The sequence below is a fragment of the Protomyctophum bolini genome, assembly GCF_963924005.1.
Source record: "Protomyctophum bolini genome assembly, chromosome: 3".
Taxonomy (NCBI): Eukaryota; Metazoa; Chordata; class Actinopteri; order Myctophiformes; family Myctophidae; genus Protomyctophum; species Protomyctophum bolini.
This window is the reverse complement of record NC_137864.1, coordinates 26,528,366-26,550,865: the sequence shown is the minus strand read 5'-3', so window position 1 is coordinate 26,550,865 and position 22,500 is coordinate 26,528,366. Positions and strand designations below refer to the sequence as shown.

Genomic DNA, 22,500 nt, shown 5'->3' with positions numbered 1-22,500 from the left:
GTACAGATGACATACAGCCTGGTCGTGATTCAACCAAATTTCAACCCTTGACCGTGTCGGCGGGTTTGTAAACACACACTGGATTAGGTACCAGGAAACTCAATAAGTTTGTATTCTAATAACTATCCAGCCTGCGTGCTGCTGATCCCCTCCCCCATGCCGAGTGCCCGCTGGAGTGTTGAGGGACAGTCACTCGGTTGTAACCGGAGGCTTCATTACAGCCAATATCGCATAGCCAACATACCTCTGCCACAAATACATATATAAAAATATGTGATACACGACACAGCGGTTTGACAGCGACGCATCGGTGACAATTGACGCGCACACAGACTGAAATAGTCTCCTAAGCCTTGATAAGTCACTATAGTGTCCCCAGCTGGCCCGCGCCGCAGCGTGGGGAGGAGGCCTTTTCTTGCCAGTCGAGTTTGATTGAGACTTTGGCAGTTTTCCTATTCCCCTCTATTTATGGAGCTCCCACAGACAACAGGCCAATAATTGGAGGCCTTGGGGGGATTTGCGTGAAACAAGGACGGGTGAATACTCCTGAGTCCTTATCATGTCTAAACAAATATTGGCACAAAGGAGTCATCGCGTAACGCCGGCACACGCAGACGTATGTACACCAGGGATATCATGTACACATAATGAGTGCATGGGCTACAGTAGCTTGCAATGTTGCACACAAGCGCGCAACTACACCTACGTGTGCACGCGAGAGTGCGCACACACACACACACACACACACACACACACACACACACACACACACACACACACACACACACACACACACACACACACACACACACACACACACACACACACACACACACACACACACACACACACACACACACACACACACCTACACCCCTACATTAGGTGAATGCCTTGCTGGTTGTTGCCTGAGTCAACAATACTCAAACACAACACAGGACCCACAATGCTCTCCTCATCCGCTCCTGACGTGTCTCCCGTTTCTGTGTGTCTGTGCATTTTTCTGTCGATATTGTGTGTACATATTTGTATTTGTGCATGTGTCTGCTCATGCACCCATACTAGCCTCTATATATTGTGTGTGTGTGTGTGTGTGTGTGTGTGTGTGTGTGTGTGTGTGTGTGTGTGTGTGTATGTGTGTGTGTGTGTGTGTGTGTGTGTGTGTGTGTGTGTGTGTGTGTGTGTGTGTGTGTGTGTGTGTGTGTGTACAATATATATATAAGATATTTTATCTTCAATATTTTTGAACTGTCATTATTCACATTCTGTGTACAAACTTAACCTGCCAATAAAACGTACAATCCTGTGTGTGTATGTGCGCTCGCTTGTGTGTGTGTGCGTGTGTGTGTGTGTGTGTGTGTGTGTGTGTGTGTGTGTGTGTGTTAGGTTTCCGGGCCCTTCCCATCGAGGACCAGATCACATTGATCCAGTACTCGTGGATGTGTCTGTCGTCCTTCTGCCTCAGTTGGCGCTCGTACAAACACACCAACGGACAAATGCTCTACTTTGCCCCAGACCTTATTTTCAATGAGTAAGTCTGCATATCTATTACTCTTATAGCCCTAGTCCACACCCACTGTTATTGTACAGTATACAGTGTACAGTGCACATCTTCGTCGTGTGTTCTGAATGGAAGGAGTGGCAGATATACATTTTATCCATAGCCTGGACATGAAAAGATCAAGTGACCGGATTACCGTGGTGTTATGAATACAGTTAAATCTCTGCAGCTCACACTGATGGCGGTCGTATGGACCAGTGGACTACAGTTAATCAAATGTTGTCTATAAAAGCCCTGAGGTCAGAAATGCAGTATTTACCATGTGATGCATTTCATCTGACAGCCGAATCAGGATCGGCGGCTAATTGAAGCAGCAGAAGAGATCAATCAATTAGCCATCCCTGTGGCTCTGTGAGGATGGGGCAGTGAGGGTGTGGCCAGTCTGTCATTCTGCCTGACCCATTGCTGCTCTGGACAGAACCCAAATACCAATAAACAAACAAACAAAAGTTCCGAAGCAGTTCGGTAAATAAATCGCATTAAACCTCAATTACAATTTAGGTATTGATAATTATTGGCATCCGAAAGCAGTATCCTTATAATCCTATACCCCTATAAAACCTGTCTCCGATGTTATCCCTACAATCCCCTCTCTATCGCATGTGTGTCTCTCTCCATCTGTGCCTTTTTAATGAAAGCAGAGGAGCCATAGAAATAATTAACTTTTAATAAAAGAAGAAGATAGCTTGACCCACTCTCTCCTCTGGCTTATTTTGCTACAGTTACAAACTGGAGGTCACTCCATCCTGCCATCTCTTTTTTCCTGTGGTGTCGGTGAGGTTTAGCACTAAGGTTTCAGCCCAGAGGTCCCTAATGGTGTCACTATCTGTTGCAAAAGGAGTCAAATCACAGCAAACAGAGGGGAGCAGGGGTTGGGTGGCTTGTCACGCTGGCAACCGTGCCGATTTGAAAGTGATGTTTAATGTCCCGTAGGACATGTGTGGAGGAGAGAAAAGTCAACGCAGCGTCTTAGACGTTCCCATATATTCCACAAATGTTTTCAAAAGACACCCACAATTATATGGATTTGGCCACGAACCCCAATCTGAAAATGTTTTGTTCCAGGGACCCCCAGAAGACAAGATTTGAGTTAAAATGATCGCTTTAAATACTAAATCCAAGATTTGCACATATGTTCATGATTTTAAAAAAAAGCAGATCTACAAGCTTGCAGCGTGGCATGCAGTGATACATGTATATCTGCTATTTTTAAATAGCCAAAGTATAACATTATGGCTAAAATCTGACACAGATGTTTTCCCGGTTTGAATGGATTAAAGGCAGACGACACAACGTTTCAACCTGGAGGTCTTCTGGTAGCTCCACTGTCATGGTCCGTTAGAAATACCATAACCAGAAGTTGGAAACAATACCACGTCCAAAACGAATGCAGCAGGGTCCTAGTACAGAGGATATTCCAAGAAGGAACAATAATCTGTTACTGTATGTATTAACGTTTAAATAAATAAATACAATTAATTAATTAATTAATACATTTCTGGTGCCTCATTTTGGCACTCACACATACACTTGTGAATAAAATAGTGTTTAGAGAAGTTGTCAAAACACATTTACAATTATTATTGTTATTGTGAAAAACATACTGGCAAAAAGATAAAAAATTAAAATTAAAAAATAACTAGTTTAATTCTAAAAGGGTACAAAGTATGACTTTGAGCATAAACTTTCCTTTTTCCTTTTTAGTTTGTCTGTTTCACGGGTAGGTGTAAAAGTTACAAATGGCAAATGTTAGACAAAATATGCCTTCTATTGCACACACACACACACACACACACACACACACACACACACACACACACACACACACACACACACACACACACACACACACACACACACACACACACACACACACACACACACACACACACACACACACAGCTTCATTTTTGTTTCAGTAATACGATTATTTGGTTGAATGGTCTGTTGACCAAGTCTGGTTGACTGCTCAACCAATTGATTCATGGAAATGGACCTCACGGAGATAGACATGAGTTTTTGTGTCCAATATTTTCTTCAATGTCTATTGTACAAGCTCAGGGAGCTTTGTTAACAGTTAACTAATTTGACAGTTAACGAATTTACTTAACAACTTGATAGCATTAACGGCAACCCGCACTCACCAACATCACTACTAACTTTCTTTCCATTTACAGTCAATGTGGGCGCTCAAGCTAATACAGTGTAATTGAATATTCACCCTCTTGATAAAATACTTTCCCTTTCCCTACATGGTAATGAGGGAAAGAAGGAGCATATTATTTAAACTACTGCACCATTCTTTGTCAGCCACTGTCGACCTACAGACAGCCAACCAGAGAGTCTTCATGGTAATTACTTTTCTTACAGCCAGATATGATAGTACTTAAACACAGTTACTGTGTAGAGTCTGCAGTGTAGACCATAGTCTCACAGCCCATTCCCCCGGTGCTCCCTGAGGAGTGAATACTTTTGCACCTGTCGGATGGCTCCTTAATCGGGTCGTGCACAGTTGATCAAAGCCTGGAAAGGGCAGTCAATGGGCCGCATGATCTGTTGTAATGTATTTGAACAGCAGAGCGTTTGGAAGGGGGAAGTGTGCATACAGGGGGCTTGTGATTCCTTGGGGGGTCGTTGCTGCTCGAATGAAGCTTAGGCCAAAAGGTATAGAGCTTCGGACTCACAGGCAGGTACACTAAGCCTGGTTTGTACAGTTTGATGATTTAAGTTGCATTGGTGCTTTCTAGGAAAAAAAAGTGTGAGTGCTGCAGTGGTAGCCTACATGGCAGGTTGATGGATGGCTTTGGTATTTGGTTTGACGGAGCCGATGAGATCTGGACCTGGTGCATTGAGTACTGGCCTGTTATGTCAGTCACTTTTTACTCTGTGTTCTGTCAGATTAGCCTGACTGTGACTGGCTGGCCTGGCAAAAGTGCATATATAAATAAACTTTGTTTTTGTTGGTGGTGGTGGTAGTATTTATCACTCCTCACTGCTGAACATTCTTCCTTGGATGTTGTAAAGTACAGTAGCATCAAATTGCTAGAATATAAAACTAGCTGTCAGACAATTATTTGTATCTTCTGATGATGGAAGAGGTTTGAATGATTGATTGAAGTATTTATTAACAGTTTGCAGAATTACAGTACATTTCAAGCACAACTCAATACAAAAACTGTTAACTGTGAGTGGACGCCCCAATAACACATTAACAACCAAACAACTTGTTGATGTTGTCTTGGTTTTTACCATCTTCAGAGTTATTGCCACCATCAATGTAATCTAAGATGAACGAGTCCATAAATTCTCAACTGTCGAGCACCTATTCTACCAGCAGCTGAAAGTTTGTTTATGGCAGTGGCAACAGATTGATCTCCTCTATAGCCATAAGTAACCTGAGAGTAAACACGCCAGCAAGCCACGCTGGTTTATTTATGGGCGGTACCAGTTGGCTAACATTAGTGGACAATAGCCAACAATAGCCAATGAAATCAAAGATGCTAATCTATCATTCCCAAGCCATAGCCTTTCCAAACACAATATTAACACAGCGTAATTTCAAATGGTAACAAATGGACGCATAAGAGTACATTTGGTTCCATTTGTACACAGAGTTAAGGGGCAAGGGGGTCCTTGCAAATTAAACATTTGAGAACCACTAGCCCACTAGTAGTATAACACTCAGAACCAAACATTGTAGATCTTCTATTTTCCAAAAATCAAGTCATCCATAAAGTCATTAAACTTTTCTTCTTTAGATCTCAAGGTTTTCTCCCACTACTCTGTGGTTTATCTATTTCTGATTATGGTTTAGTATTGGCCTGACAAACCACCACCAAACACTCTTTTTGATACCTAAAATGGACTCCCTGGCCGCCTCACTTCCTGTACTTTTATAGCTTCCTGGAACTATTGTTAACATGCTTTTTCCCCATAAGATCAGATCATGGCGTGTAAAAAGAAAATCAAAAATTTGCCATGGACAAGCACAAGTCTTTGCCACAGACACATTTGTCTGTGTACAGACATATTGATGACCCCTGCCTCTGGAAAGAAGCATGAGATAAAACAGCTCAGCCATTGAGAGAGGTTTAGAAGACAAATGTTTCATAGACTCACAGTAACCCTGGCTAATTCAATTAGCCAATGGTGTGGGGTAAATGCACGCAATAGACACATAAAGCCCTCTAAAGTTTCATATTACAAATTAAAATCGTTGTACAATAATGTAGTGCAGCTTTTAACTTATCGCACCATGACGTGATGTGAGCTTGTAGATCTGCTATTTCTGCTGATTGTTTGGCAGTAATGACATGTCCAGAAGAAGGATGACAAGGTTACTCTGGTCAACTATACTAGCAGTATAACAAACAACAAAGTATACCATTAGCATCGCTAAAGCAGAAGAGATGCAGCATCTGTAGCTACCACACATTCTTACACTTAAATTAACACTTCAGATGTTGTTGTGCACTACTGTACATATAAATGCTATTAAATGATAGGTCCATTACCAATAACAGTAATCATGAAAAAAGCCTCTATGTGTCCATGTAAAATCTCTACCTTCTGTAATGTTTTAAAGTAAAACAAGGTACAGATGTGTTTCGGATAGAAAGAAAGAACGCAACATAATCCACCATTTCCATTCCCCAAAAACAAACGTCAGCTACTGCATATGAACAGCTACTAGCTAGACAGTGACTGTGGTTTGGGTGGTTTATGTGTGGATATGTCTCCCCTCTCCTGAGTCAATATACTGCCTGCTATTTCTGAAAGCCAAATGTAAAGCTGAACTTTTCTCACTACTTTTACTTCTGCTTTCTTCTAAAGTCAGCCCAGCACACTGCTGCTTCCCGGATCTCTCACCATAACGAGAGAGAGAGAGAGAGAGAGAGAGAGAGAGAGAGAGAGAGAGAGAGAGAGAGAGAGAGAGAGAGAGAGAGAGAGAGAGAGAGAGAGAGAGAGAGAGCAAAAGACACAGAATGAGTGAGGTGTGAGAGAAGGTGAGTGAGAGAGAGAGAGAGAGGGTGAGAAAGTGGAAGAGCAAAGGAGAGAGTAAGAGAGAGAAAAAAGGAAGAGAGAGAGAACGACAGAATGCTGCCAGGTTTGCTCTCTCCAAACCCAGCAGTGATTCAGCAAAAATGTTTTTCGAAAAAAAATGTGTGAGACTTTTGAAACTCCAGCTGCAAAGTTGTATCAAATGATGATATGCTGTACTTTGCAGAACTGCTCTCTCTCTCACATACTCACTCACACACGCACACACGTACGTACGGTACAGTAGCACCCAGCACGCACGCGCCTATGTAGTCTGCATACATGCATGCATGCACTCACGCACGCACTCACGCACGCACGCACGCACGACTCTGCTTGCTAATGGTTAAATAGAAACTTGAATCCATCTCATCCTCAATTAGATACTGAACAGCTGTTCAGAATGTTAAGTTGCGGTGACCTCATAATGACAATAGATATCTGTGAATGATGCATGGAGCTAGCACGGAAACACATTTCACCCACTGACTTACACCTGTAAACCTGTGATGTGACAAATTAAACTGATTCTGATCTTCTGGGATTTAAATACAGCTCAGGAACTGTCATCATCTGTACTTTCTAATGAACTAGAAATCCCCTAAAAAGGAACAGTCATGCTTATGAACATAACACGCGTCACTAATGGAAATCTAATGGAAATCTCATTATGTTAGTTTTCAGGATTCAACCTAAAAAATCTGATATAAAAGCTCAAAGACGTGCGTCATCGTAGCTCGTTTCGAGCTTGAACATCTTCTTTTTCAGTGTGACACTGTAGTATGATTAAATATGGTATTCATTTACGGTGAAAAAACATAAAAAGTTAAAATATGGAGATACGTACAAGGTTTGGAGAACACAATAGAGAACACTGCCGGGCGGGGCTCTTTCAAGTCAAGCCACACCACTTGCATTTGATTACACTGTTCTTGACATGCCAGTTGATTTAAGGCGGAGAGGTGGCATCCAAAGCCAACGATTCCACCCCAGCACCCCACCCAGCCCCCCTCCCCTCCCCCAGCACCCCACCCAGCCCCTCTCCTCTCTCCACACTGTGGCATCTGCACAGCACATTTCTCATTGACTCCATTTTATTTATTTTAGTTCCCCCCCCCCCCCCCCCCGTTTCCAAGCTCTCTAATGTGTCTAATGAGATTTACTTTGTTGATAAAATAAAATGTGTTTGTGTGAGAGGGTGATATATGGAGAGAAAGAGAAAGGTAAAAGAGAAATGAGAGAGAGGGGGAGAGGGAGAGAGAGAGAGAGAGAGAGAGAAAGAGAGACATGGAGAGAAATACGGTAGCACTAATAGACACAATTATACTTATATGCACTGTGAAATTTGCACTCAAGTGCATGTGCAATCAGTGCATATTGTACTTGATACATAATAGTAGATTGATTGGGATCAGGAGCTATAGGATTAAGATCTACTGTATATTCCATACTGCATCTACAGTAAGTGGTGTTACTGTATGCAGTGCTCTGCATACAGGGATTTGGTATACTGCTCTTAACGCATGCTGGCTGGGACTTCTGTCACTCTCCTCAGTCAGTCAGTCAGTCAGTGAGTCAGTCAGTGAGTCAGTCAGTCAGTCATACAGCATGGGACAGTTAGAGGTGAATGAATGACCGTGTGTACACGGGTAATTAAGCAGGGATGTGTGTGTGTGTGTGTGTGTTTCTTTCCCAGGGAGCGCATGCAGCAGTCGGCCATGTACGACCTGTGTCTGGGAATGAGGCAGGTGAGCCAGGAGTTTGTACGACTGCAGCTCACCTACGACGAGTTCCTCTCCATGAAGGTGCTACTGCTTCTCAGCACAGGTAGGCAACCGTTATGCCTCTATTTGTGTTTGTGTGTGTGTGTGTATGTGTGTGTGTGTGTGTGTGTGTGTGTGCGCGTGTGCATGCATGCAGTAAAATCTGGTGTTGTATATGTGTACTGTACTGTAGGTAGATATATCTATTGCAACTCCAAATGTGTGGGTGTGGTGACATTGGCAGGTGTACTGTGCTGGTGAGTTCTTATTGTCTGTGTGTGTACGTGCGCCCGTGCGCCCGTCTACCCCCATGCACAGGGGTAGATAGATGGAGGGTCCAGGGACGCGGGAAGTTTGCAGCTCATCTTAAGTTTGATGTGTCAGTCCGCGGTACGGTGCACCTTTGTGTAGGATATGTGTCCGCGGTACGGTGCACCGTTGTGTAGGATATGTGTCCGCGGTACGGTGCACCGTTGTGTAGGATATGTGTCCGCAGTACGGTGCACCGTTGTGTAGGATATGTGTGAGCAGTACGGTGCACCATTGTGTAGGATATGTGTCCACGGTACGGTGCACCGTTGTGTAGGATATGTGTGAGCAGTACGGTGCACCATTGTGTAGGATATGTGCGAGCGGTACGGAGCACCGTTGTGTAGGATATGTGCGTGCAGTATGGTGCTCCGTTGTGTAGGATATGTGCGTGCGGTATGGTGCACCGTTGTGTAGGATATGTGCGAGCGGTACGGGGCACCGTTGTGTATAGGATATGTGTGAGTGGTACGGGGCACCATTGTGTAGGATATGTGTGAGCGGTACAGGGCACCGTTGTGTAGGATATGAGCGTGCGGTACGGTGCACCGTTGTGTAGGATATGTGCGTGCAGTACGGTGCACCGTTGTGTAGGATATGAGCGTGCGGTACGGGGCACCGTTGTGTAGGATATGTGCGAGCGGTACGGAGCACCGTTGTGTAGGATATGTGCGAGCGGTACGGTGCACCGTTGTGTAGGATATGTGCGAGCGGTACGGTGCACCGCTGTGTAGGATATGTGCGTGCAGCGCTTGCATTGTCTCGGCTGGCTCTCATGAAGCCCTGACTGTAGCAGGCCACATGAGGATTCCTCTGCAGTGGATACAGATCTTCGGCATACATTACAAACATGGTGGGGATAAAATGAAAGATTTTCATTCCGAGAGAGAGAGAGAGAGAGAGAGAGAGAGAGAGAGAGAGAGAGAGAGAGAACGTCAGTACCTCGATCTGCCTTTCTGCAGGGATGTGTATTTCTTACTTACTGAGGTTCCTCAGAGGGAAGGCTAGACTCAAACATTCAAAACACAAGCCCTGGTAAAAAAAATAAGAAAAACAACACTGTCGGTCTAGCATTATAAGTCCTCACATTTACATGGAATTTATATATTTTAGCTGTTTGGAGGATACTCTAAGACTTACGACAACCGCAACAGCAGAATCAACTTAAATTGCTGGATTGCCAACGTTATATTCAGGTTATAGTACGGAGCCACAGTGTAGGCAATAGTATAGGCAATAATATGTATAAGGTAATCCTGTCTTTTGTTTAATTCTAATTACATTATTGACTCATTCTATGTTTGCATTATTCTGATTAGCACACGTACATTTCCACAGTGTTCATTTATCCGTTTGTGTACAAATGTACCATTATGGGTCTAATTGCTCGCATTTGTACACTGGATGTTACTGTCTGCTTCAGTGCTTGGCTAGTGATGGTGCACTGGATTTATCCAACCTTGTAAAAGGGCACAGTTGGTCTCATGTCCCAAAAGGATGATTCGAATGATTGTATGATGTAAATGTGCTTCCCATTGCCAAGAGTTATTGTTGTTGTCAAAAACAAAATAAATAAATCTGATAATTACATGTCCAACACACTGTAACTTATCATATGATTTTTGTGCTTTTACATTCACACACAGATGGTGGAGGCAATGAAAGGGCCATTGGTAGCAGTTAGGGGTAAAGCCTCTTGCTCAAGGACACTTCAAAATGAAGCCAGGAAAAGCGTTTGGGAATCGCTCAGTTCCAAAACGTTCACTCTAGCACCTGAGCCAAAGATACCCCATTCCAACATTATGCATATGAGTAGTTTCAAAACGCCCATGAGGTACGGTTTGTTTTGCAGGCACGGGCCGCAAAAAGCAGCCACTGTTTGCTGCCTGTGCCTTCAAAATAGAAAGTACCTAATGGACATGTTGTGAGTGCGGCTGATAATGTTCTTTGCTTATATGAAGTCTTCTGAGCCACGCACCCAGTAGGAGAATAAAATTGAGCCTTGAGTTGTGCTCCAATTCTTGCAGTGTCATAATGAGGAGTTTGGTGATAGATAACATGATAGTCTCCGACATGGCGGCATGGCCGTCACAAACCATCAAAAGCCACTGTGTAACAAACATTCCACCACAGGACTCTGTCTGTAGTGTACAGTATATTGTCATCCTTGTCTTCGTACAGAAATGTTTGGCCAATGAGCGAGGTGTGATGTATATCCAGCATATCGGTAGTAGCTATAAAGGAAAGGAAATATCCGCCATCAACAGATTTTGTGCCAAAATCTTTTATCCCGTCCAGTATCGATTGTATCATTCCTCGTATTTCCTGACCTTTTTTGTAGGGGGAAAGGTTGGTTTGGATCAATATTCCACTGTGCATAGTTATACGTGCTGTATACAGTAGTAGAGTAGGTGTGCGAGCATTGTCCTGATGCATACAGAATCTCAGGCCACTGGGTTCATGCTTAGAGTACAGTATATACTCCAAGGGTTCATGTGCAAACAAGGGAGCTCTAGTTGGACTCGAGCCGTGGGATGGTAGAGGTGGGGAGAAGGGGGGGGGTCGAGTGGAGGGCTGTTGCGTGCACATGCATTTGTATGGAGTGGAAGAGAGACGAAGAGAAATGGGGGCAAGAGAGGTTGAGTGAGTGAGTGAAACCAGATGAAAATCGACAGCAAGGGCTCGTGGTGGACACAGGTGCATAGCTATAGGGAGAGAGAAAGAAAGAGGGAACATGGCAGAGTAGGGAAATAGAAAGTGAGGGGGAGAGAAAGAGAGAGAAAGCTTGAGAGTGTAAACTTTTACACTCATACAATGAAGAATAACTTAAGCTATACTTTGTCGCACTTGTGAAGAACATCTACATTTATATTATATTTAATTGGACTTGATAATGTTAAAATGTTATTTTAGTGTATTAGGCCTATAATGTCTCTAGCCCAAATACAAGTTTTTATACCTTTTATTCATAACATAATATTTCTCCCTCCTGAATTTTCAGTATATTTTCTATGGTCTGGGGTATTCTGTCCACACTTGTTTGAGCCAAGAGTCCACAAATCCCATATATGACATGGGAATTTGCCAGCAGAGGAATTGTGCCTGTTTTCATTGCAGGTCAATAGGCATCAGAACACACCCCAGAAGAAAACCCCAGACCACAGAAAACCCACTGAATGTTCAAAGTTCAGGTTGTGTGGTTGTAATTGAGGTCATAAAACCTAAAATAAATAATAATAATAATAATAATAATAATAATAATAAATAAATTTAAATTAATGTCATGAAACCTTTGAATTGAATTTCAGCTTTTCAGCCAATTCAGTTCCATTACGCCTTGTGAAACAGAATATACCATATAACCAGATGCCCTTATAAACTAATGAGCGTTGCGCCTGTCACAGACACGACAAGTTCTGTCAGGGAACTCTGTGCAGTTGTTGGCGGCCATCCATTAGGGCCGCCTCAACTCCACGTCCACTCATCCAATCACACACTCATTTCATTCTCAGACCGCTCTATTTAATCTGGAAGTTTAGCTCTGCTCATTCCTGCTTGTCATGCTGCTGCGCTCACCACTGCTGTCTTACAAACACACTCACCCTCCACCACCCACCCCAGCTACCACTCACCACTGCTGTCTTACAAACACACTCACCCTCCACCACCCACCCCAGCTACCACTCACCACTGCTGTCTTACAAACACACTCACCCTCCACCACCCACCCCAGCTACCACTCAACACTGCTGTCTTACAAACACACTCACCCTCCACCACCCACCCCAGCTACCACTCAACACTGCTGTCTTACAAACACACTCACCCTCCACCACCCACCCCAGCTCAAACACACTCACCCTCCACCACCCACCCCAGCTACCACTCACCACTGCTGTCTTACAAATACACTCACCCTCCACCACCCACCCCAGCTCAAACACACTCACCCTCCACCACCCACCCCAGCTACCACGTGTTACAAACACACTCACCCTCCACCCCAGCTACCACGTGTTACAAACACACTCACCCTCCACCCCAGCTACCACGTGTTACAAATACACTCACCCTCCACCACCCACCCCAGCTCAAACACACTCACCCTCCACCCTCCACCCCAGCTACCACTCACCACTGCTGTCTTACAAATACACTCACCCTCCACCACCCACCCCAGCTACCACTCACCACGGCTCAAATACCCAATAAATAATGGACCTTGATATGGAAAGGGTTGAAAAGCACTGATTCAGGGATTCAGAGTCCCTATGGTTGGGAGATGTGCTTTATCGGAGTACATAAAAGCAGATCATTCGTTTAGAAATGCATGTCCAGTCCAAATATAGATACCGGTCCAAATATAGATACCGGTCCAAATATAGATACCAGTCGAATATGGATATCTAATGTCCGAAAAAAAATGCCTCCCTCCATAGCTCTGGTCAAAACAATGCCTCCCTCCATACTGTAGCTCTGGTCAAAACAATGCCTCCCTCCATAGCTCTGGTCAATCTTATTAGTTTATAATTCTATATATGATGTGGTAAAATATCCTGCTTCACAAGACATAGCATTGGTACATATAAGTGAATTAATTGGCTGATGATTAAATTCCCCATTAAAGTCCACGGGCTGCCTGGATCACATGACCCCCACCCCCCTCCCCCCATATAGATAAGAGTGGAACATATTTTTCCTCATTTCCACACAACTCAAAAGGTATAGTAATGGCATTGTTCAGTGTTGGAAATGAGTAGTATTCCACTTTAAGAGGCGAGGGAGACTCTCAAAGACGCGCGTGTGTGTGTGCACAGAGAGAGAGAGAGAGAGAGAGAGAGAGAGAGAGAGATGGTCCTTCTGTTGCCGTCCCTCTCCTCTCCTGGCTGCTCCTCCTCCAGAGAGCCCTGCTGTACTTAATAAAGGCCAGCAAAGTGCCAGGCAACACTCCAAGACCTGCTCCCTCCCTCTCCCTCTCCCTCTCCCTCTCCCTCTCCCTCTCTCTCTCTCTCTCTCTCTACCAACACCGCCAGGAATTTAGAGAGGAACAGAGTGACGGAGAAAGAAGGGCAAATTCAGAGAGAGAGAGAGAGAGAGAGAGAGAGAGAGAGAGAGTGTGATGGAGAGAGGGGGGGGGGGAGGTGGGTGGGTGTTAAGTGAGGTGTGTTGGCTAAACCAACCAGCTGTCAAAGCAAGTGCTCAAATCTGCACTGCTTGTTTTGGTTGAATCAAAATACTGATGAAGTGGAGCTTTATTTGTAGAGCACACACATTACACGAACACAACATTACACAAACACAATGTGCTTTAATGTGACGCGAATGCCTCGAGCACGCACCAGAAAGGACTTAACCACTGGATCCCTTGCATCCTGTTATGGGGGGAACAGAAAGTAGCAACTGTATGAGATTGTATTTCTGGGCAGAGATTTTGTGTAAAGGGAAAATGCATAAAGCAAACATTAAAAAGTCCATAGTGGCTGTCACATGACGTCACAATGTGCTGCTCTGATGGCAGGTCTCCCGCCAGGCAGGTAGTATAATATTTGTTTATATTTCTCCTACACATTTTTTCCAAAAATTACACAAATCAGTACGAAGTATATAGTCATGTGATCAACACGGATCTGTCCAATTTTCCATCCTGATTGGCTAAGATTGGCTTCCAAAATTTGTAGGATTGCAGATTGGTTTTGAACAAAATGCCTGCAAATCATGAACACAGTGTGCGATTTTCCGTGAGAAACAAATTCCTATAGGCAGAGAAACTAATTTCACATTGGCTTGTTGTAGCGCCACCAGCAGTAGATTTAAAACACATTTTTGTAACAATGCAGGGTCCAATTTCCGTGACATGCCTAAGAACATGGCACCCTTTTCACATTGGCCTATACTATACTGTATATAGTGCCACCAGGAGGCCACAATAACCTACCTTACCTACCTTACCTATACTGTTTATAGTGCCACCAGGAGGCCACAATAACCTACCTTACCTACCTTACCTATACTGTTTATAGTGCCACCAGGAGGTCACAATAACCTACTTTACCTACCTTACCTATACTGTTTATAGTGCCACCAGGAAGTCACAATAACCTACCTTACCATTGGCCTATACTGTATATACAGTAGTGCCACCAGGAGGCCACAATAACCTACCTTACCTGCCGGAAACCTGTGCTGCAGGGAGCACTTTTTCTATTTATTCTTTCTTTTCCCCCCAATTGGCGCCCCCTAGCTGCCCCTCTAAGTGTCTCCAGGGGGTCCACTTTCCAAACCTGTGATCTACTACAGTATACTGAAAACCATTTGCCACCAACAGTATTTCCAGCTACACAAACACATCAGATTGGCACAGATGCTTCCAGAATAATGCCACAAAGTGCTTCCAAAGGGATTGAAGATGAGTAGGTCTTTCTGAATGCCATGTTGGCTTGGTCACAGTCATTCACTTGTAATGTCAGTGGGTTTTGCGTAAAGAGTAGTTGCAGAGATGTTTACAAAGGAGATGTCAGAACTTGTCAGATGAGCAAGCGCTTTACGACCTCGCTGAGTGTGTGTATGTGTGAGTGTGTATGTGTGTGTGTGTGTGTGTGTGTGTGTGTGTGTGTGTGTGTGTGTGTGTGTGTGTGTGTGTGTGTGTGTGTGTGTGTGTGTGTGTGTGCGTGCGTGCGTCTGTGCACGCTCGCATGCGTGCGTGTGTGTGTGTGTGTGTGTGTGTGCCCTGGGGACGGTTGCAAAATCTTTGCAATGTGTGTGAGGGAATGAGAGCCCCAAAAAAGGAGAGAAAATAGATGAGATGGTTAGGAAGAAAAAAATAAAAGCAAAAATAGAAAGAGAAAGAAGAGCTGATGAGCAAAAGGAGACCGACAGAAAGAGACTGTGTGATAGTGAGAGACGGAGAGACAGAGAGAGACCGTGTGATAGTGAGAGACGGAGAGACAGAGAGAGACCGTGTGATAGTGAGAGACAGAGAGAGACCGTGTGATAGTGAGAGACGGAGAGAGACCGTGTGATAGTGAGAGACAGAGAGAGACCGTGTGATAGTGAGAGACAGAGAGAGACCGTGTGATAGTGAGAGACAGAGAGAGACCGTGTGATAGTGAGAGACGGAGAGAGACCGTGTGATAGTGAGAGACAGAGAGAGACCGTGTGATAGTGAGAGACGGAGAGAGACCGTGTGATAGTGAGAGACAGAGAGAGACCGTGTGATAGTGAGAGACGGAGAGAGACCGTGTGATAGTGAGAGACAGAGAGAGACCGTGTGATAGTGAGAGACAGAGAGAGACCGTGTGATAGTGAGAGACAGAGAGAGACCGTGTGATAGTGAGAGACAGAGAGAGACCGTGTGATAGTGAGAGACAGAGAGAGACCGTGTGATAGTGAGAGACAGAGAGAGACCGTGTGATAGTGAGAGACGGAGAGACAGAGAGAGACCGTGTGATAGTGAGAGACAGAGAGACAGAGAGAGAGAAAAGAGACCCATGCACGGACTGAGAGGAGTGTGACCTTGGCTAAGGTTTCAGTGAGCCTGTGGTGGATCATGTGACCCATTTAGGACGGCAGAGGATCAACTAGTCACACAACAAACACACACACACACACACACACACACACACACACACACACACACACACACACACACACACACACACACCGTCGCTGTCAGGCGGAAACCTCTTATCTCACTTTTTATGTTTGTAAATTAATGACCTGCATGGTCACATACTACAATGTTACAAGTAGTATAAAAAAATACGTATCTCGACACATTTTGAGCTTGTGGATCTGCTATTTTTAGGGGCCAAGCCTGAAGGGACGAAGGCCCCTATTGTTTTTTTACCGTCTTTTTTTCTTCCACCACTTTCTGGCAGTTCTGTGCTGTCGCTTTCCACAAAATGCGACAATATGGTAGAGGGTCATGGGAAACGGTCAAGAGCTGAAGCTCACAGTCATTCATCAAAGGACCTCTGACCTTTAGATCTCCCAATTACATGATTGTATACAAATTATTTGCGACCGCAAGGTCGCATTTACTATGAAATCGAGCATGACGGGAACGTCAGTCCGTCAGTTGTTTGGTTGGTCACCCCAGGCATGACCATATATGATTGGTGATGCCTCGTGGCATCACGTGACATCATCAGGAATGGAGATCCCTTATGTCAGCTGTGTCAGCAAGTGCGGCACGCGGGCCAAATGTGGCCATGGGATGGATTTTATATGGTCACTAAAGTACTATAGAGCTTCGCAGTCCCGCCCCCTACCAGGGCCCAGGAAATTATTCCCTGTTCATTTTCCTCATAGACATTTCAAAAAGTATTTATTTAAAGACAAAAAATTATTAGAAAGAAGAAGAAAACGTCAGGTTACAACACTTTTTTTTTGGTGTTTTAATTTTTTTGAAAAGCCTATGGAGAAAATGAAAATGAATGGAGGACTGCGACGCTCTATAGACGAATAACAGTTTAAGTCCACACTAATTATCCATAATGTATAAATGATGGATAAGGGGTCAGGACAACTAGGCCTTTTCGTGGAGGGGTCAGAATACAATCAAGGTGTTAATTAATCAGTGGCATATGCAGGAATTAATTATTACCTTGGCCTGGGAAAATCTGCCTGGGCACACTGTGCGCGCAAAAAATTTTAATCAATTAATTAATTAATACCCCTCATTTTTAATTAATTAATACTCATGTTTGCCTTCAATTTCCTAAAAAATATTAAGTCAGGTGTCTTAGAGATTGACAGGTGTAATGTCAGGCTGCTACAAGACACTTCATCCCATCACATTCCCAAATGTAAACAAAAAATCACACACGTGTGAACTGAGTGGTGCAATTCCCCCCCCCCCCCCCCCCCCTCTCTCTCTCTCTCTCTCTCTCTCTCTCTCTCTCATTACACAGCACTACCCCTCCCTCTGTTTCTGCCGCCCCCTACTGGTATAAATCAGTAACATACTCAGGCTCATGTGCACAGGTACACACACAGGTAGGTAGGTACATGGACATTGCTGATTGTAGGAGTGGTTGCACCACTCAAAAATCACACCTTCGTCTTCAATGTTTGTGTTTACACAAACATCCATTGTCAATGGCATTCAATGTTTGTGTTTACACAAACCCTCAAAGCTGGACATAGGAGCACTCCTCAACAACCATAAAAAAACAACATGCACACTCTCCCAGGCAGCCTACTAGTATTGAAGCATTAGTGTTGAGTATTGAAGACTGCGAGAGTGTAACAACTAACAAGTGTAACAAGACAGTGTTTCTTTCAACTCACTTCCAAATTCCAAATTAGCAAATAGCAAGATAGCATCAGCACCCATAGCATAGCAGCAGACAACATGGGCACAATCAATGAAAATCCATTCAGCAAAAATTAAAATTCAATTCTGACCTTTGATGTCTTCAAACATGTAGTAATCCATAATCAGAGTTGCCCAGTAAAGCTGAAATCCTCAGGATACAACTGTTGTAGGCCTACAGTAGGCTAGCTCCTCTAGGGACTGCATGCTGACTTCCTTTCTTTCCAAAGACTTTGCAATAGACGTTTGGCATTGTGAGGCTATACATTTAGGATACTCTCAGAGAGGCTTCTCATTAATATTTAATCATAAACAAAGACACAAGTTTCTGGGGTGAAGACAAACAAATCTGCCACATTCTAGAAACAAGCACATGATGGCAGGCATCAGGCAGGCATGAGCAATCAATCTACGCAGGTACAGATGGACAAACTAGGCAGTGCCAGTGGCTATGGATCCAAATAGGAAAATGAATAATAATAATAATACTAATAATACACCCACTGCCATATTTTGCTAAATTGATCGCAGTGATTGCATTCACATTATGTTATGCAATGACGCTACTGTCATCATATATTAATAAATAAATAAATAAAAGTATTGTTTTTATTTTTTGCTGGGCCTAGTTCAGAAATACCTGGGCCTAGGCCCAAGTAGGACCATGTGTGGATACGCCCCTGCTCTTAATGATCACACCCTCCTTGACTGTATTTAAACATTTTATATTCAATATTTTTGGTGACCGAAAGTCGCAGTTAACTATGGAACATTTGAAGTCAGATAGTGTGTCGGGTAGCATACAGTATATGGTGCCCAGGTCTCTTGACATCATGTGACATCATCAGGGATGGAGATGTGGAGACCCTGATGTCATTGTAAATGTGACCTGCTGTCGCAGTTAAGCCCATAGTCATCACTATTGGCCAGCAACTCTACATCTGACCTCAAACCTCAAACCCTTAGATCTACATATGGATATATTTCAGAACCTGTTCTGACATTCCATGTGGTGATCCTTCCCCATCCATCCTTCCTCTTCGATGTCTCCCTTTTGTCTTATACCTGTCCATTCAAATTTCAAACTCTAGACGGGCCTGCCCCAAAGTTATTAGTGCAGCCGCTGAGCCGTGCCCGGCAGCCAGCGAAAACTAGAGGTCTCAACAGGCCCACCTGTCCATTCAAACTCTAGACGGGCCTGCCCCAAAGTTATTAGTGCAGCCGTGCCTGGCAGCCGGCGAAAACTAGAGTTCTAAACAGGCCCGAAAATTGGTTAAATAAAAATATTTAATATATAAGATCTTTACTATTCTTAAATATAATATTGTGTCTATCAAAAACTTATTTGTGTTTATTTGTTTGCTTTGAAGATAAAAGATCGCAAGGAGAAACTTGAGTAGAATAAATTGATGAAAATTCAGATCTAAAAGAGATTTTTGGGGTTGAAAAGGGGAATGGTGAAGGTTGCAATTAAGGTCCTGGTCAAAAGTCAAAACTGGCCTACATAGATGGCAATTTCCCAAGAAGGCAGAGACACAAAACAAGAAATGTTGGTGCAAGTAGGCTTTGCGCCTCCAGGTGTTTAATTGTACATGTACTCAGGGATGATTGCAGGCTTCCTTCATAAACAGTATCATGTACTAAATCACAGTATGCGAGACGGACAAGCTGTCAGTCAGCTATTTGCTGGCAGCCCCGCGGTAGCAAACGGCAGGTCTCGAAGCGTTGCACATGCGGAACAGGGAACACGTTTCACAATGGCATTCTGTATGCCTGTGTGAGTTATGCATGTCTTATTACTGCCATACGTGGTAGAGAAATGACAGGACGAGATGAGCAGCTCCCGGGCCTTTGCAGTTCACATAACCAACCCAGCTGCACTGAAAAAGACACGTGAGAAATACGACCCAGTTGACAAGCCTTTGTACCTTGCAAATCCCCTCCTTTTCAACGCCAATTACAGCAGAGTAAATGTCCCACTTTGTGGCCCTGGGTGCGGCGTCGCGCCCGCTAAATGCCAGACCGGTTTCCAACCATGGGGGAATATGTGGGTCAGTGGGGCAGAAAACAAAAGGTCCAAATGTGGCCCTGGGTTTTAACACGTCCCTACCATGTTGACCGCAATGGCAGAATCCTGCCCCCGTCGTCCAATCTCCTTTCCTATTTATGCATAATGTTTGTTGATTTGGTGTTTGGGACATAGTGTACAGTTGTGATGTTGTGTTTCTCGCCCTCACGCCGCCATGTGACGTGTGCTTTTGAGGGAATCAAGAAGAATGCAAAGAGATGGCCAAAAAGAGACCACGAGAGAGAGAAAGAGAGAAGGGTACAGTAGAGAGACAAACAGTAGTTGACCTACAATGATGTGTTTTGTAAAAGTTGTAGGCTTTTGCCCTGTGGCGACGCATTCTGCGAGTGCCAAACACAAACAGGTCCTTTCAGTTGATGTTCACGAACATCGCCTCCAGTTTCAACTGACTTATCTAAGGCGTCTTATAGTTACTGCATTCAGGAGAACATATCTGTACCCTGTAAATGACGGTATTTCAACTATAGCAGCAAAAACTAAAAACTAAACTAAACTTGTAATTAACTCGACCGAGAGCGATTTACTTTACACCTGTTACGCTTAAACGCTTCGCACTTCATTTCAAAGCTGGTCATGAAACTGGATGACAAGTAGTTGGTTATCACATGGAACATGTCAACCAATGCTGTGACCGCACATGAATCTGTACCCCAGAGCCACTGGTGAGGGCCATTAGGTCTCTTTGTATCTGTGATAACTACATGCTATTGGCAGCTTAAAGCCTCTCATGATCGAATACAATGACGCTTAAATCCCTGTGGTTTGAAAGCTATCCCGGAGGCTCCCTGAAGAGCGCCTTTGTGTCATAACAGCACATTATTTACGGGGGATCTGTGTTTTCGTGAGCATCTTCTCAGCATGAAAAACTATATTTATATTCACATTTGTCTGATCAGCAGAGCGCATCATTACTGTTGCTGGAGGTCTGGGCCGCTGCTGAAGGGTAATAGAAGGCGTTGCCTGAAGCCAGTTCTCAGGGACGCTCGCTCTGAGAGGCGAGGTGCTTCTTAATCAGTCAGCCAGTGGGTTGAATGTCATATTAAAAGACTCTGGCAGACGTCCATATCTGTGACTTTGTCCTCTACGAGAGAGAGAGAGAGAGAGAGAGAGAGAGAGAGAGAGAGAGAGAGAGAGAGAGAGAGGGCGGGGGTTTGGCACCGACAGGGATAGCGTTGAGAGAGATAGGGAGAGGCAGAATGATAGTGAACCATAGAGACAGTGAGGGTGAGAGAAAAGCGAAAGGGAAGAGAGATTGAGTGAGAAAAAACAGAGGAGAGAAAGACAATTAAAGTGAATTTGAAATATTTAGATGTATAGGGTGACAACGAGAGAGGAGAGACTGTTAAACAGAGTGTTGGTAAGTGGGAGAATCAGGGAGATAGATTTATAGATAAAGTGATGGAAAGACAGAGAGAGAGAAAGAGACACACACACACACACACACACACACACACACACACACACACACACACACACACCTCCTCTAGTTGTTACCTTATCATTTATCAATCCTGTCCCACTCTCTTCAAATTAAAACTGTAATGGATAAAAAATAAATACTTCAGCAACTCAGATGACATTACGGAATAGTTGTAGACAGCAGACAGGGTGATATGATGTAAAGTTTGGTAATACTGTATTTGACAATGGCCTCATTCCAATGTATCAGCTGTAAATCGAAATCAGTATCAAACATAATTAGAAATTCTACTTAAATTTGGAAAGCATGCTTGCACGTACAAGAAAAAGTGATCCTTTCTTGTTTCACACAAATCACAGTCAAATAAGAGTGTTACACCCTTGGCAATGGGTGTTTTCTATTTAATAATAATAATAATTATTATTATTATTATAAATAATAAGGGTAATAATAATAATATTAACGTTTATTGATGTTTAATCAATGGAATGTGGCCAATTGCAAAATGGCAAAACATTAGATGCTGGATGTATACACAAGATGTACTGTACTGTATATGAAGAATATTGCTGCCCTATAGTTAACGGGGGTGTTATACATTTGTTTGTTAAAATAAGTTAACTAGCTATAGGTCAATATTCTAATGTGTTCAGTCCCCGTCTCTCTTCAGCTCTTTAGTGAACAAAAAAAAACATTTTCAGGTCATGATACCAATTTGATCCAATCAGGAGAAAGACAACTCACACAGGATATAGGACAAACAAGTGGAATTGGACATGGTAAACACAAAGGAATTAAATGGAGCACTATACAATTTAAGATGATACGTTTTGGATAAAACTGGTAAAATACTTGAAAAATACATAGACATGGTGAGCCTGTTACTGACAGGGCTTAGTGATCATTATCATTGGAATATAGAGATTTAACTTTCACTTAATTTTTATTTATAATAATAATAATTTATGTATTAAAGCTGTCCATTCTCCAATACAATACACA

At 43.5% G+C, this 22,500-nt stretch overlaps 1 protein-coding gene across 2 annotated transcripts in view; it reads left to right on the top strand.

Moving 5' to 3' along the window:
- The window catches only part of nr3c2 (nuclear receptor subfamily 3, group C, member 2), a 119,446-nt gene that overhangs the window by 86,800 nt on the left and 10,146 nt on the right, over window positions 1-22,500 (top strand). For both annotated transcript variants that reach the window (XM_080757065.1, XM_080757064.1), the window contains 2 exons: window positions 1,387-1,531; window positions 8,298-8,428. In XM_080757065.1, the coding sequence (XP_080613191.1) occupies window positions 1,387-1,531; window positions 8,298-8,428 (276 nt within the window). The remainder of the gene's footprint in view (window positions 1-1,386; window positions 1,532-8,297; window positions 8,429-22,500) is intronic.